Source organism: Eleutherodactylus coqui, chromosome 6 (assembly GCF_035609145.1).
Source record: "Eleutherodactylus coqui strain aEleCoq1 chromosome 6, aEleCoq1.hap1, whole genome shotgun sequence".
NCBI classification, from domain to species: Eukaryota; Metazoa; Chordata; class Amphibia; order Anura; family Eleutherodactylidae; genus Eleutherodactylus; species Eleutherodactylus coqui.
In genome coordinates, this window is record NC_089842.1 from 160,591,398 (window position 1) to 160,607,674 (window position 16,277).

Below are 16,277 nucleotides of genomic sequence, written 5' to 3' on the forward strand. Positions count from 1 at the left end.
TGGCTAATAGAGAGCGATACCAACCAGAAGAACCCCTTTCGTGAAGTTCATATGCCCTAGAGAGGTATATGAAAAGGGATTGTCTTTGTGAGGCCACACTTTAACTTTTAATAAATGATGTGTTTCACATTGAAAACAATCTTATTCTGATTTCGCCATTAGATGGTGCCACATTAAAAGAACACAGTGCCATCTTGTATCAGATGGAGTGTTACATTCAGAGGCAAAGCTGTGGAGTCATTACAGTAGATATTTGTATTTTTATGATTGGTGAAACTCTGCTATATAAAGCCAATCATGATCCTATTGTGTGATGATTTCTACAATGAAGAGTAAAACTATACTGTGAAAATGTTTTTCTTGAGTTTTATGTTGATGGTTCTTTCTTTGGAATCCCTACTATTAGGAGAATAAGGGGGGTATAGTAATCACTGGAACCGCAGTGTGGGCATAGCACTGTTTATGGGCTTGTGCCTGTGTCTGGTACTGCGGCTTAGTCCATTGAAGTGAACAGAGCTCATCTGCAGTACTAGACACAGTGGCAAGGACATGTATGTGGTTGAGTAAGTACTGCCATGAAGGGCTATGGGGCTAAAGGGTGTTCTGCTTCTCCTACCTTTCACACATTGTGGGTTGTCCATTGGTGTAAAAATCTAATAAGACCCATTGAAGACCTATTTTTAGAGATGAGCAAGTATATTTGCTAAAGGCAATTGCTCGAGCGAGCATTGCCTTTAGCGAGTACCTGCCCGCTCGAGACTGAAGGTTCGGGTGCCGGCGGCGGGTAGGGAGCTGCGAGGGAGAGCGGGGAGGAACGGAGGGGAGATCTGTCTCTCCCTCCCCCCCCCCGCGCTCCCTCTTGCTGACAGCCGCTACTCACCGCTCCCCTGCGCCGGCACCCGAACCTTCAGTCTCGAGCGGGCAGGTACTCGCTAAAGGAAATGCTCGCTCGAGCAATTGCCTTTAGCGAGTATACTCGCTCATCTCTACCTATTTTATAATGTATATACATTAAAGGGGATGTGTCAAGATGGCATCCCCTGCTCATATGGCCTGTTCAGGCATATGAATGTCATAAAGTTGGATCCCCCACTCGGGACTCTCTCTAAGACTAGAAGCACAATACCGTATTTTGGTCACCATTTTGCACGGGTCTCCTGACTCAAACAACAAGCATAGCAGGAATGTATGATGCTCAGAGTTGGGGCAAGGAGATCTGCGGTCAGGCCGGGTCACATTTCCGAATTACAGGCACAAAACAGCAGCCAAAATACAATAGTGTGCTTCTGGCCTCAGTCCTAGAACAGAGAACAGCTCGTTAAGAGTGGCTCCTCTCTTGGCTGACCTTCTGCCACCCTATTATTACTGGACGGCCATTCATTTGCTGAGAGCGGGACTCAGGGCAATCAGCTGATCATGACCCAGCATTATCAAAGGGGTTATTCATCTTGACACAACCCTCCAAAATTGAATTTGTCACCCAGTTTATGCTGCCTTCTCTGCCCTAGTTTCTGATTCTGTCATTACACTTGGCTGTGAAGTAATCCGATCTTCATATATGAAACAATAGGACCAACCATAAGAAGTTTTACTCATTTCTATAAAAAAAAATCACAGCTAACATATTCTGATATCTCAATGAGTCATCCAAATGATCTGGATCTGTACATTGCGACTACTTCAGCTTAATAGCTACATTCAGATGTTTGCATGGGCTTTATTGACCTGAATTTTGGAATTTAATCTTTTTAATGCTTCTGTCTCTTATATAATGATGGCTATGCAGAGGATAAAGTTAAAATAATCAAAATAGCACAGAACACATCCATACAAAGAACTCAGCAGTCAGATAATACAATTGCTCAAGGTCATAATCTTTCTAATACAATACTGCAGAAAACTTAGCCTGGAGAATTACATTTCTCTGCTGCAGTATTTAAACTAGAGCTGCTGAAATGAACATGTTGATGATTCAAGTCAAGAAGACGGCCAGTCTTCCAAGAAATTAATAACTATTCCTATATATATATTTAGCTTAGTGAAGACAATATAAGTCTGAGTGTAATATATGTGCAACAAGCACAATGCATGCCAACAAAAGGAAATATCACAGTGCCATGTACTTTTAATTCTGAGCTCATTGTAATAGGGTCTCCTGATACCAGTGCTCCATAACAATGGCATAGTGTAAATGTAACCAGGAGAGAAATCTATAAAACAGGATTTTATCTACTAGAACTTGAAGGTCAATGGCATTGTGCAACTTAACCTGATCCCATTCAACTAAAGGCAAATATATGGGCACAATACAGAAAATATATATTTGACTCATTGTCCTGGTGTTGGATCATGTCATCAAAAGCACCAGTCCTATTACACGGGGACCCTTGCTCTTCTAGAGTGAAATGAATAATAGAGCCTCTACTCTACTGGGTGATTTAAAGTCAGGGCCACCTGCATCACAACATCACTTTAGTGGTATTGTGGTTCTTCGAGGGTTTTTTAATGGAATTAAAACTCTTTCGTGTTCAGAATTATGCATAACTCAAAAATTGTTGCATGTATTGAAAAAATGACTGTACTTATCAATTAATGATGAAATTCTACCCTTAGATCATGTATTCTATGACCCCCTTTTCTTTGGCGTTTCTTGGGATGAGTCCAAGATGGCAGTCACCAAGATGGCTGACAGTCACCATTATAGTGCTGAAATGTTTTCTCCCATCCATCGAAGTGTTCTACACAGTTTTCTACTAGTATGTTTTCGTTCAGAAGATATTCCGGGGGACCCTGACTTTTGAATCACCCTGCATTGCGACTACAATGAAAAAGAACAGTGTTCAAACAATGGGATGTTTTTGGAATTTTTGAGTAGAAAAAAAATGTTCTATGTTAGAATGAGATATGTCATCCCAGTGCAACATGAAAGCATTCTGCCCTTATCTACACTCTTTAATATAATATGCTGTATATTGTATAGACACTGTCCATGGTGCTGAAAAGAAGATCAAGCAATAATGGTGCATTCACTGAGTATATTCCTAATGGTAGCATGCAAATTACAAAAATTCTCTTTATGCCTCAGTTTCATAGCCAGTTACTTCAAGCATACTCGCACTTTCAGAAGGCTTTTCAGAATAAGCTGCCGTGTGTGTACATGAGAAGAGAACCACTATATTTTCTCCTTAGGGAAGGCACCTAGACAATGAGTGAGGAGACTTAAAATGCCATTCATGCTCTTTTGGGTAATATGCAAATAAGGGAGATGGATTTTATTCCATACCCCCTGTAGGTAAGTATATAACTTCTGTATGGCCAATATTTAATGCACAATGTATATTACAAAGTGCATGTATATGGCCATACAGAAGTGTTTACCTTTACTTTATTTTGCGGGACAACCCCTTTAATGTTACTTGAACAGTATTGTAGACATCACTTAGGGAGACCCTCTCTAAGTGTCAGAATGGAGATCCTCTAGAATCCTCTAAAATACTGTGCATACTCACTCGGCTGACACGAGTTGCCTATATATTATATGGATGGTCATTCATTCAGTGGGATTGACCATCAATATTTGATCCTTGGGGTAAGACTTCCAGACTACTCACAAAGCACAACACTTAAAGAGGCGAAAAACGAGTTGTAGACTACAAGCAACCCCTGTGTAGTCTTATCCTGCAGTTGTATTGTTCCCTGCCATCTATCCTTTATTTCTTGCTAACATACATGATTGCAGGGGCAAACTACACAAGGTCTATTTGTAGTCTATAATCACAGAGACATATAGGTCTGCATAGGAGCTGTATACACAAAATAGTAGAATATTTGGAATTTTCTGCTTGTTCCTTTTTTATTTTAGTAGTAAAAACGGATTAAATTATCTATGTTATGGAGGGGCAACAAAGGTAGCTAAGACTTTTGCTGACAGTCTACTGCAGCAATGTTGCTCCACCTATAGGAAACAATGGCATTAGAATCCACTGCAGTTTAAGGAGAGCAATTTTACAGCACTCCCATTTATTGGTACAGTAGTGCACAAGTACAGCGTGCAGTCAGCGGTCCAGCTACATAGTCCGAGCTGGCAGCGCAAGATTGGGGAGCTTCCCAGGCTCCAGGAAACCTGCTGTATGAGCACCATAACTTAGTTTATAAAGAAAATACGTGTCAGGAGTGCTCCGAGTGTCTTGCACCAAAGAGATCGAGAGTAGAGATGAGCGAACGTACTCGTTACGAGTACTTACGCACCCGAGCACCGCCATTTTCGAGTACAGCGGTACTCGCGCGTAAAGATTCGGGGGGCGCCGTGGCGGCACGGGGGGTAGCAGTGGGGAGTGGGGGGGAGAGGGAGAGAGAGAGGGCTCCCCCCTGTTCCCCGCTGCTCCCCCCGCACCACCGCGCCTCTCCCCGCCCCCCGGCGCCCCCCGAATCTTTACGCCCGAGTACTGAAATGGCGGTACTCGGGTGCGTAAGTACTCATTACGAGTACGTTCGCTCATCTCTAATCGAGAGGTATTGGTCTAGTCTCATCCACACGAATGCGGAGCTTTTTTCCTTCCACTTGGATAACATAGTTTATGATGCTCATACTTGGTGACAGGTTCACTTTAAGCAATATTTTTAAATACATTCTTGCCCAATTTACAATCCTTAAAACCCAAATATCTTTTTCTAAAATCAAGGCGTCCATTTGTTGAATAACATTATAAACATCACTGGTGATTATTAGCTTCTTGAGTCAATGTAGAGAAGTCAAGACCCTGAAATCTGTGACCAAAAATAACTTATTTTTACAATGTGGGGTTTTATTCTAGGGCCCACTCACACAGGCGTATGTTGCCTTTGTGGTGCATATTATGTGCCTGAAAACATAGCATGTCCTATTTTGCCACATAGTACCCATCGATATATGCTATGGGGATTTAACATACGCAGCAACTACATGTGTGTTTGCTGTGTACTGCATATTTTACACGTGGGAAAAATATGCGCATAATACATGGGACATATATGGCCATGTGAACCTTTACGCTTTTGAGCCTCTTCAAGTGTGTTTATAAATCAGTGCGCTGGAATCCACAAAACAGATGTAAGGCAAGGGAGGATTTTATTAGAATCATAAAGCTCATTTTAATTCTAGGCCAAAGCAAAACAAGTAATTAAAGTTTAGCATATTATGAATCATAGTAAACCTCTCAGCCTCTTAATGCCTAAAATATGGACACACAATGCCAATCAAGCCATAAGGATACAGACAGCAAAAAACAACAAATGCTCTTAACTTGCCCACAACGATGACTGATGTAAGATAATGAAGTATTCAGAGCAGGATCGGAGGCCCGAGGAGAAGAAACAATCTGTACAATGTCCAATGTTACAACTCTAATACACTGCGCAAAACATTGCCACTATGTAAATATCTATAGTAAACACCAAACTAGCAGAGCTATACAGTGCCTGAATAAGTGTTTCCCAACCTATTTCAACTTCAGGCTCAACGTAGCAAAAAAAAAATTGTATGTCTCGGCACCTTTGCAAAAAAACTCTCTCCCACCTCCTTCCTTCCCCTAGCACCACTGGGATATTACAGTCTTAAATGGATTAGAACAGGAAATAATAGAAAGTATTCAATTTATAATTTAATATTATAATACAGTAATAAAAAGAATGATCAAATGCTCACAGGGTAGGAAGGGTAAAAAAGTGAAGACACTTACTCTTTGTGGGAGGTCTTTCCCCAGGAGACCTCCCAGATGGCAACTTTCAACCAAAAGGAAGAGTCTTCATCCAGAAGATACAAGGATAGTATATTTATTGGTCCAAAACACCCATATAAATTGCCGACAGAGGAGGAAAGGCTCATAAAACCAATGGAGTAATTGCTGCAACGCGTTTCAGGCTATTTTTTTTATTACCATGTTGTCTTCTCCTGGATTGCCATTGTTTTGCAAGCTGGTATATTTTGATCTATTATTGTTCTTGACCCCTATGTTGGATTCGGGATTTATTGGGTGTAACTTTCTGTGATTTGGGCATCCTCCCAGCTTCTTAGGTTGACCAATACCCCTTTGCTCTGGTCCCAAGAAGCATTGGACACTGTTAGCCCAATTTTAAACATCATTGTATTACCTTTTTTCACACATTTTGTTAATCAGAGCACTTCCCTTAACTTTTTCCTCAATTTATAATTTACAAATTATAAGGCTTTCTTTTTAATATGTAGCTTTTTTTAACCCATATAGCCCCATGATCTATTTCGGCATGCTTTCAAGAAGATTAGTGTATATACTTCTTTATGTATTGAAATATCCAAGGCACTCACCATTTCCATGATCTGCAATTAGTGTCATAATCAGCCAAAGATACTATTTTAATACTGTACTAAGAGGCTGTAATTGTTATTTCATTCTCTTACTAGAGCCCATTTTTGACTGGTGAAAGAATGGCATTATATTCTTTAGTGACACCCATCACAATAATTTTTCTATTACTGGTATTACCTGGTTTTGTTAGACAAGCCAGTGAATTATAATTCCTGTGCTTTACATATCTATAACAGACATTCAAATGTAGTCATTCAAATCAATAATAAGGCGCTAGATACCTGAAGGTGAGGCAGGATTCACCCCATCACAGAATGCTGCAGAGTCTGATAGGCTTTACATCAATCCAGTAGACATTGGCATTGAGTGACTGTTTTGCCATCCATGAAGCTCCTTATGGATAGCTAACCAGGCAATGTGGAAGGTTGGTACATGTGATTTTGTTTCTTCTTCAAAAACTAGTGGGTCACTTGGTCAATATGGACCTATTGTATCTTCTGTAAATAGGTTCCATGCACTGCCTCAATGTTACATGAACTTGTGAAGTTGTCTACTCAACACAAGAGCCACCATCACATTTTCTCTATACCACTTGGAAGCCAAAGAGCGTGTTTTACTTTCCCATTCTAAATATAAACTGTCAATGCCATTTTCAAACTAAAGTGGTCTCTTTATGGACAATGTTTGAAATAAAAAAAAATGTAAAAAATTATAATACAGCAAAAACTGCCCAAATTTCAGTGAAAAATGAAGCCGTGGTCTTTTTAAAGAAGTCTGTCATCGAAAAATCTGATCTAGATGACGAGTGGTCTTTTTTAGTGAAATGATATTTTGAAGAGGTTTCAATGTATGGATTATTAAATTTTGTTATATGTATCAGTAGTGTACACAATGGGGGGAATTTATTAGCACTAGCATTTCGAATGCTAGTCTTAATATGATCCCTGTCGGTGAATGATGCACCTAATGTATGAAGAGGCACACACTTTATATAATAGGCACATATCGGCACCTCAATATGCCTACTGAGAAATCTATGCCAGCTTTGAGCTGGACTAAGTTTCTGGTATAATTACACCATTTCTGGCATAAAGTATACATAAATGTGTCAGGCCAAAAAACATTGGATAAGTCTCTTTCAAAGTGTCTACCAACTCTTACTGTGTTTTACTGAACTCTCTTCTTTCTCTCAATTTTCAGCATCCCCATCTATTAAACTTCTGGTGGATGATCCCATTGTTGTCAACCCGGGTGAAACGATAACGCTAGTGTGTGTCACCACAGGTGGAGAACCAATACCAACATTGACATGGGTTAGATCTGTTGCAAATCTTCCAGAAAAGGCTGTTCTAAACAGTGGAACATTAACTATACCATCTATCAGCTCTGAAGATGCTGGGACCTACAGCTGTGTCGCCAATAACAATGTTGGCAATCCTGCAAAAAAGTCCACTAGTATCATAGTAAGAGGTAAGAAAATTGCAACTCATTTCTTATCACCTGAATGACCTGGAGTATTTAGTGAACAGGACTATATGATGGTCAGTGTTGTATGTGCTATACATGTATCCACATGCTGGTGGTGTTTGAATATATTACTCTATTGAAATATCATTACTTATCAGCGGTGTGGATCTACTCAAGCTATTCTTATCTACAAGTAATGCAATATTAATAAAAACAGATGAAAATGGTTATTATTAGAGATGAGCGAACACCAAAATGTTCGGGTGTTCGTTATTCGTAACGAACTTCCCGTGATGCTCGAGGGTTCGTTTCGAACAACGAACCCCATTGAAGTCAATGGGCGACCAGAACATTTTTGTATTTCGCCGATGCTCGCTAAGGTTTTCATGTGTGAAAATCTGGGCAATTCAGGAAAGTGATGGGAATGACACAGTGACGGATAGGGCAGGCGAGGGGCTACATGTTGGGCTGCATCCTAAGTTCACAGGTCCCACTATTAAGCCACAATAGCGGCAAGAGTGGGCCCCCCCCCCTCCCAACAACTTTTACTTCTGAAAAGCCCTCATTAGCATGGCATACCTTTGCTAAGCACCACACTACCTCCAACAAAGCACAATCACTGCCTGCATGACACTCCACTGCCACTTCTCCTGAGTTACATGCTGCCCAACCGCACCCCCTCCCCCCCACAGCGCACACCAAAGTGTCCCTGCGCAGCCTTCAGCTGCCCTCATGCCACACCACGCTCATGTCTATTTAGAATTGCGTCTGCCATGACGAGGGACCTCAGGCATACACTGCAGAGGTTGGCACGGCTAGGCAGCGACCCTCTTTAAAAGTGGCGGAGCGATAGCCCACAATGCTGTACAGAAGCAATGAGAAATAGAATCCTGTGCCACCGCCATCAGGAGCTGCACACGTGGGCATAGCAATGGGGAACCTATGTGCCACACACTATTCATTCTGTCAAGGTGTCTGCATGCCCCAGTCAGACCGGGCTTTTTAATTCATAGACACAGGCAGGTACAACTCCCTATTGTGAAGTCCCTGTCGACCCACAGCATGGGTGGCTCCCTGGAACCCACCGGCGGTACACAGAAATATCCCATTGCATTGCCCAACACAGCTGAGGTAGTAATGTCGTGCTTAATGCAGGTGGGCTTCGGCCCACACTGCATGCCCCAGTCAGACTGGGGTTCTTTACAAGTGGACACATGTAGGTTTAACTCCCTGTGGACCCACTGCCTGGGTGGGTGCCAGGAAGCCACCGGCGGTACATAGAAATATCCCATTGCATTGCCCAACACAGCTGAGGTAGTAATGTCGTGCGTAATACAGGTGGGCTTCGGCCCACACTGCATGCCCCAGTCAGACGGGTTCTTTAGAAGTGTACAGATGTATTAAAAACTCAGTGTGCACCTACAGCATGGGTGGCTCCCTGGAACCCACCGGCGGTACACAAAAATATCCCATTGCATTGCCCAACACAGCTGAGGTAGTAATGTCGTGCGTAATACAGGTGGGCTTCGGCCCACACTGCATGCCCCAGTCAGACTGGGGTTCTTTACAAGTGGACACATGTAGGTTTAACTCCCTGTGGACCCACTGCCTGGGTGGGTGCCAGGAAGCCACCGGCGGTACATAGAAATATCCCATTGCATTGCCCAACACAGCTGAGGTAGTAATGTCGTGCGTAATACAGGTGGGCTTCGGCCCACACTGCATGCCCCAGTCAGACGGGTTCTTTAGAAGTGTACAGATGTATTAAAAACTCAGTGTGCACCTACAGCATGGGTGGCTCCCTGGAACCCACCGGCGGTACACAAAAATATCCCATTGCATTGCCCAACACAGCTGAGGTAGTAATGTCGTGCGTAATACAGGTGGGCTTCGGCCCACACTGCATGCCCCAGTCAGACTGGGGTTCTTTACAAGTGGACACATGTAGGTTTAACTCCCTGTGGACCCACTGCCTGGGTGGGTGCCAGGAAGCCACCGGCGGTACATAGAAATATCCCATTGCATTGCCCAACACAGCTGAGGTAACGTCAGCTGTAATGCAGGTGGGCTAAAAATTAATTTGATTACACTGTAGGCGAGGGCCCACAAAAATTGCTGTATCAACAGTACTAATGTACATCCCAAAAATTGGCCATGGCCAGCCAAGAGGGCAGGTGAAACCCATTAATCGCTTTGGTTAATGTGGCTTAAGTGGTAACTAGGCCTGGAGGCAGCCCAGTGTAACGAAAAATTGGTTCAAGTTAAAGTTCCAACGCTTTTAAGCTAATTGAAACTTATAAAAATTGTTCTGAAAAATTATTTGAGTGAGCCTTGTGGCCCTAAGAAAAATTGCCCGTTCAGCGTGATTACGTGAGGTTTCAGGAGGAGGAGCAGGAGGAGGAGGAGGAGGAATATTAGACACAGATTGATGAAGCACAAATGTCCCCGTTTTGGATGGTGAGAGAGAACGTAGCTTCCATCCGCGGGTGCAGCCTACGTATTGCTTACGTATCGCTGCTGTCCGCTGGTGGAGAACAGAAGTCTGGCGAAATCCAGCCTTTGTTCATCTTGATGAGTGTTAGCCTGTCGGCACTGTCGGTTGACAAGCGGCTACGCTTATCGGTGATGATTCCCCCAGCCGCACTAAACACCCTCTCCGACAACACGCTAGCCGCAGGACAAGCAAGCACCTCAAGGGCATACAGGGCTAGTTCAGGCCACGTGTCCAGCTTCGACACCCAGTAGTTGTAGGGGGCAGAGGCGTCACCAAGGATGGTCGTGCGATCCGCTACGTACTCCCTCACCATCCTTTTGCAGTGCTCCCGCCGACTCAGCCGTGACTGGGGAGCGGTGACACAGTCTTGGTGGGGAGCCATAAAGCTGGCCAGGCCCTTAAAGACTGTTGCACTGCCTGGGATGTACATGCTGCTCGATCTACGCACATCCCCTGCAACATGGCCCTCGGAACTGCGCCTTCTGCCACTAGCGCTGTCGGCTGGGAATTTTACCATCAGCTTGTCCGCAAGGGTCCTGTGGTATAGCAACACTCTCGAACCCCTTTCCTCTTCGGGAATCAGAGTGGGCAGGTTCTCCTTATACCGTGGATCGAGCAGTGTGTACACCCAGTAATCCGTAGTGGCCAGAATGCGTGCAACGCGAGGGTCACGAGAAAGGCATCCTAACATGAAGTCAGCCATGTGTGCCAGGGTACCTGTACGCAACACATGGCTGTCTTCACTAGGAAGATCACTTTCAGGATCCTCCTCCTCCTCCTCCTCCTCAGGCCATACACGCTGAAAGGATGACAGGCAATCAGCCGGTGTACCGTCAGCAGCGGGCCAAGCTGTCTCTTCCCCCTCCTCCTCATCCTCCTCCTCCTCCTGTACGCGCTGTGAAATAGACAGGAGGGTGCCCTGACTATCCAGCGGCATACTGTCTTCCCCCGCCCCCGTTTCCGAGCGCAAAGCAGCTGCCTTTATGGTTTGCAGGGAATTTCTCAAGATGCATAGCAGAGGAATGGTGACGCTAATGATTGTAGCATCGCCGCTCACCACCTGGGTAGACTCCTCAAAATTACCAAGGACATGGCAGATGTCTGCCAACCAGGCCCACTCTTCTGAAAGGAATTGAGGAGGCTGACTCCCACTGCGCCGCCCATGTTGGAGTTGGTATTCGACTATAGCTCTACGCTGTTCATAGAGCCTGGCCAACATGTGGAGCGTAGAGTTCCACCGTGTGGGCACGTCGCACAGCAGTCGGTGCACTGGCAGCTTAAAGTGATGTTGCAGGGTGCGCAGGGTGGCAGCGTCCGTGTGGGACTTGCGGAAATGTGCGCAGAGCCGGCGCGCCTTTACGAGCAGGTCTGACAAGCGTGGGTAGCTTTTCAGAAACCGCTGAACCACCAAATTAAAGACGTGGGCCAGGCATGGCACGTGCGTGAGGCTGCCGAGCTGCAGAGCCGCCACCAGGTTACGGCCGTTGTCACACACGACCATGCCCGGTTGGAGGCTCAGCGGCGCAAGCCAGCGGTCGGTCTGCTGTGTCAGACCCTGCAGCAGTTCGTGGGCGGTGTGCCTCTTATCGCCTAAGCTGAGTAGTTTCAGCACGGCCTGCTGACGCTTGCCCACCGCTGTGCTGCCACACCGCGCGACACCGACTGCTGGCGACATGCTGCTGCTAACACATCTTGATTGTGAGACAGAGGAGGAGGAGGAGGAGGAGGGTGCTTTAGTGGAGGAAGCATACACCTCCGCAGATACCACCACCGAGCTGGGGCCCGCAATTCTGGGGGTGGGTAGGACGTGAGCGGTCCCAGGCTCTGACTCTGTCCCAGCCTCCACTAAATTCACCCAATGTGCCGTCAGGGAGATGTAGTGGCCCTGCCCGCCTGTGCTTGTCCACGTGTCCGTAGTTAAGTGGACCGTGGCAGTAACCGCGTTGGTGAGGGCGCGCACAATGTTGCGGGAGACGTGGTCGTGCAGGGCTGGGACGGCACATCGGGAAAAGTAGTGGCGACTGGGAACTGAGTAGCGCGGGGCCGCCGCCTCCATGATACTTTTGAAGGACTCCGTTTCCACAACCCTATACGGCAGCATCTCAAGGCTGATGAATTTTGCGATGCGGACGGTTAACGTTTGAGCGTGCGGGTGCGTGGCGGCGTACTTGCGCTTGCGCTCGAACACTTGCGCAAGCGACGGCTGAACGGTGCGCTGAACTACACTGCTGGATGGGGCCGAGGACAGCGGAGATGAGGGTGTGGGTGCAGGCCATGAGGCGGTAGTGCCTGTGTCCTGAGAGGGGGGTTGCATCTCAGTGGCAGGTTGGGGCACAGGGGGAGAGGCAGGGGTGCAAACCGGAGGCGGTGAACGGCCTTCGTCCCACCTTGTGGGGTGCTTGGCCATCATATGTCTGCGCATGGTGGTGGTGGTGAGGCTGTTGGTGTTGGCTCCCCGGCTGAGCTTTGCGCAACAAAGGTTGCACACCACTGTTCGTCGGTCGTCAGGCGTCTCTGTGAAAAACTGCCAGACCTTAGAGCACCTCGGCCTCTGCAGGGTGGCATGGCGCGGGGGGGCGCTTTGGGAAACACTTGGTGGATTATTCGGTCTGGCCCTGCCTCTACCCCTGGCCCTGGCCACCGCACTGCCTCTTGCAACCTGCCCTGCTGATGCCCTTGACTCCCCCTCTGAAGACCTGTCCTCCTGAGTAAGCGTTGCACACCAGGTGGGGTCAGTCACCTCATCGTCCTGCTGCTCTTCCTCCGAATCCTCTGTGCGCTGCTCCCTGGGACTTACTGCCCTTACTACTACCTCACTGCAAGACAACTGTGTCTGATCGTCATCGTCCTCCTCACCCACAGAAAGTTGTTGAGACAGTTGGCGGAAGTCCCCAGCCTCTTCCCCCGGACCCCGGGAACTTTCGAATGGTTGGGCATCAGTGACGATAAACTCCTCTGGTGGGAGAGGAACCGCTGCTGCCCAATCTAAGCAGGGGCCCGAGAACAGTTCCTGGGAGTGTTCCCGCTCCTGAGCAGGTGTCATTGTAGTGGAGTGAGGAGGCTGGGAGGAAGGAGGAGCAGCAGACAGAGGATTCGGATTGGCAGCAGTGGACGGCGCAGAACTGCGGGTAGACGATAGGTTGCTCGAAGCACTTTCTGCCATCCAGGACAGGACCTGCTCACACTGCTCATTTTCTAATAACCGTCTCCCGCGTGGACCCATTAATTGGGCGATGAATGTGGGGACGCCAGAAACGTGCCTCTCTCCTAATCGCGCAGCAGACAGCTGCGACACACCTGGATCAGGAGCTTGGCCTGTGCCCACACCCTCACTTGGCCCTCCGCGTCCTCGGCCACGTCCACGTCCACGTCCTCTAGGCTTACCCCTACCCCTCAGCATGCTGTATTACCAGTGATTAGATTTCCCAGGCAGGAAATAAATTGGCGCAAGACTGCAGGCCAAATATAATTTTTGCCCTTTTTGGAAAACGAAAGGCCCCACTGCCTCTAGTGAATGAATTATCTAAGTTTAATAACTGCGCTGTGTCCCTGCTTATGTGTCACAGAACGTGAGGGTAGCAGAGTTATTAACTGTGGCAGAGCAGGTATTTTTTTTCCCAATTAAGGAAAGCAAATGGCGAAGCCAGCAGTAAAGCGTAGCTGGCTGCGTATGATTTAGCAATGTTTTTCACGCAGCTCACACGTCTCCACAGGCGTAAGGACGGACACAGGCTGGACAAATAGATTTCTTTTCAGTTTTTTCCCACCAACAGGCAGCACTGCGTATATTCAATGAACCTGCGAAGTTTAATAACTGCGCTGTGTCCCTGCTTATGTGTCACAGAACGTGAGGGTAGCAGAGTTATTATAACTCTTGGAGAGCAGGTATTTTTTTTCCCAATTAAGGAAAGCAAATGGCGAACCCAGCAGTAAACCGTAGCTGGCTGCGTATGATTTAGCAATGTTTTTCACGCAGCTCACACGTCTCCACAGGCGTAAGGACGGACACAGGCTGGACAAATAGATTTCTTTTCAGTTTTTTCCCACCAACAGGCAGCACTGCGTATATTCAATGAACCTGCGAAGTTTAATAACTGCGCTGTGTCCCTGCTTATGTGTCACAGAACGTGAGGGTAGCAGAGTTATTATAACTCTTGGAGAGCAGGTATTTTTTTTCCCAATTAAGGAAAGCAAATGGCGAACCCAGCAGTAAAGCGTAGCTGGCTGCGTATGATTTAGCAATGTTTTTCACGCAGCTCACACGTCTCCACAGGCGTAAGGACGGACACAGGCTGGACAAATAGATTTCTTTTCAGTTTTTTCCCACCAACAGGCAGCACTGCGTATATTCAATGAACCTGAGAAGTTTAATAACTGCGCTGTGTCCCTGCTTATGTGTCACAGAACGTGAGGGTAGCAGAGTTATTAACTGTGGCAGAGCAGGTATTTTTTTTCCCAATTAAGGAAAGCAAATGGCGAAGCCAGCAGTAAAGCGTAGCTGGCTGCGTATGATTTAGCAATGTTTTTCACGCAGCTCACACGTCTCCACAGGCGTAAGGACGGACACAGGCTGGACAAATAGATTTCTTTTCAGTTTTTTCCCACCAACAGGCAGCACTGCGTATATTCAATGAACCTGCGAAGTTTAATAACTGCGCTGTGTCCCTGCTTATGTGTCACAGAACGTGAGGGTAGCAGAGTTATTATAACTCTTGGAGAGCAGGTATTTTTTTTCCCAATTAAGGAAAGCAAATGGCGAACCCAGCAGTAAACCGTAGCTGGCTGCGTATGATTTAGCAATGTTTTTCACGCAGCTCACACGTCTCCACAGGCGTAAGGACGGACACAGGCTGGACAAATAGATTTCTTTTCAGTTTTTTCCCACCAACAGGCAGCACTGCGTATATTCAATGAACCTGCGAAGTTTAATAACTGCGCTGTGTCCCTGCTTATGTGTCACAGAACGTGAGGGTAGCAGAGTTATTATAACTCTTGGAGAGCAGGTATTTTTTTTCCCAATTAAGGAAAGCAAATGGCGAACCCAGCAGTAAACCGTAGCTGGCTGCGTATGATTTAGCAATGTTTTTCACGCAGCTCACACGTCTCCACAGGCGTAAGGACGGACACAGGCTGGACAAATAGATTTCTTTTCAGTTTTTTCCCACCAACAGGCAGCACTGCGTATATTCAATGAACCTGCGAAGTTTAATAACTGCGCTGTGTCCCTGCTTATGTGTCACAGAACGTGAGGGTAGCAGAGTTATTATAACTCTTGGAGAGCAGGTATTTTTTTTCCCAATTAAGGAAAGCAAATGGCGAACCCAGCAGTAAACCGTAGCTGGCTGCGTATGATTTAGCAATGTTTTTCACGCAGCTCACACGTCTCCACAGGCGTAAGGACGGACACAGGCTGGACAAATAGATTTCTTTTCAGTTTTTTCCCACCAACAGGCAGCACTGCGTATATTCAATGAACCTGCGAAGTTTAATAACTGCGCTGTGTCCCTGCTTATGTGTCACAGAACGTGAGGGTAGCAGAGTTATTATAACTCTTGGAGAGCAGGTATTTTTTTTCCCAATTAAGGAAAGCAAATGGCGAACCCAGCAGTAAAGCGTAGCTGGCTGCGTATGATTTAGCAATGTTTTTCACGCAGCTCACACGTCTCCACAGGCGTAAGGACGGACACAGGCTGGACAAATAGATTTCTTTTCAGTTTTTTCCCACCAACAGGCAGCACTGCGTATATTCAATGAACCTGAGAAGTTTAATAACTGCGCTGTGTCCCTGCTTATGTGTCACAGAACGTGAGGGTAGCAGAGTTATTAACTGTGGCAGAGCAGGTATTTTTTTTCCCAATTAAGGAAAGCAAATGGCGAAGCCAGCAGTAAAGCGTAGCTGGCTGCGTATGATTTAGCAATGTTTTTCACGCAGCTCACACGTCTCCACAGGCGTAAGGACGGACACAGGCTGGACAAATAGATTTCTTTTCAGT

At 46.3% G+C, this 16,277-nt stretch overlaps 1 protein-coding gene across 2 annotated transcripts in view; it reads left to right on the forward strand.

The window, feature by feature from the left end:
- Positions 1–16,277, forward strand: part of MDGA2 (MAM domain containing glycosylphosphatidylinositol anchor 2) — a 646,753-nt gene that overhangs the window by 385,366 nt on the left and 245,110 nt on the right. For both annotated transcript variants that reach the window (XM_066608091.1, XM_066608092.1), the window contains exon 6: positions 7,524–7,793. In XM_066608091.1, coding sequence (XP_066464188.1) covers positions 7,524–7,793 — 270 coding nt within the window. The remainder of the gene's footprint in view (positions 1–7,523; positions 7,794–16,277) is intronic.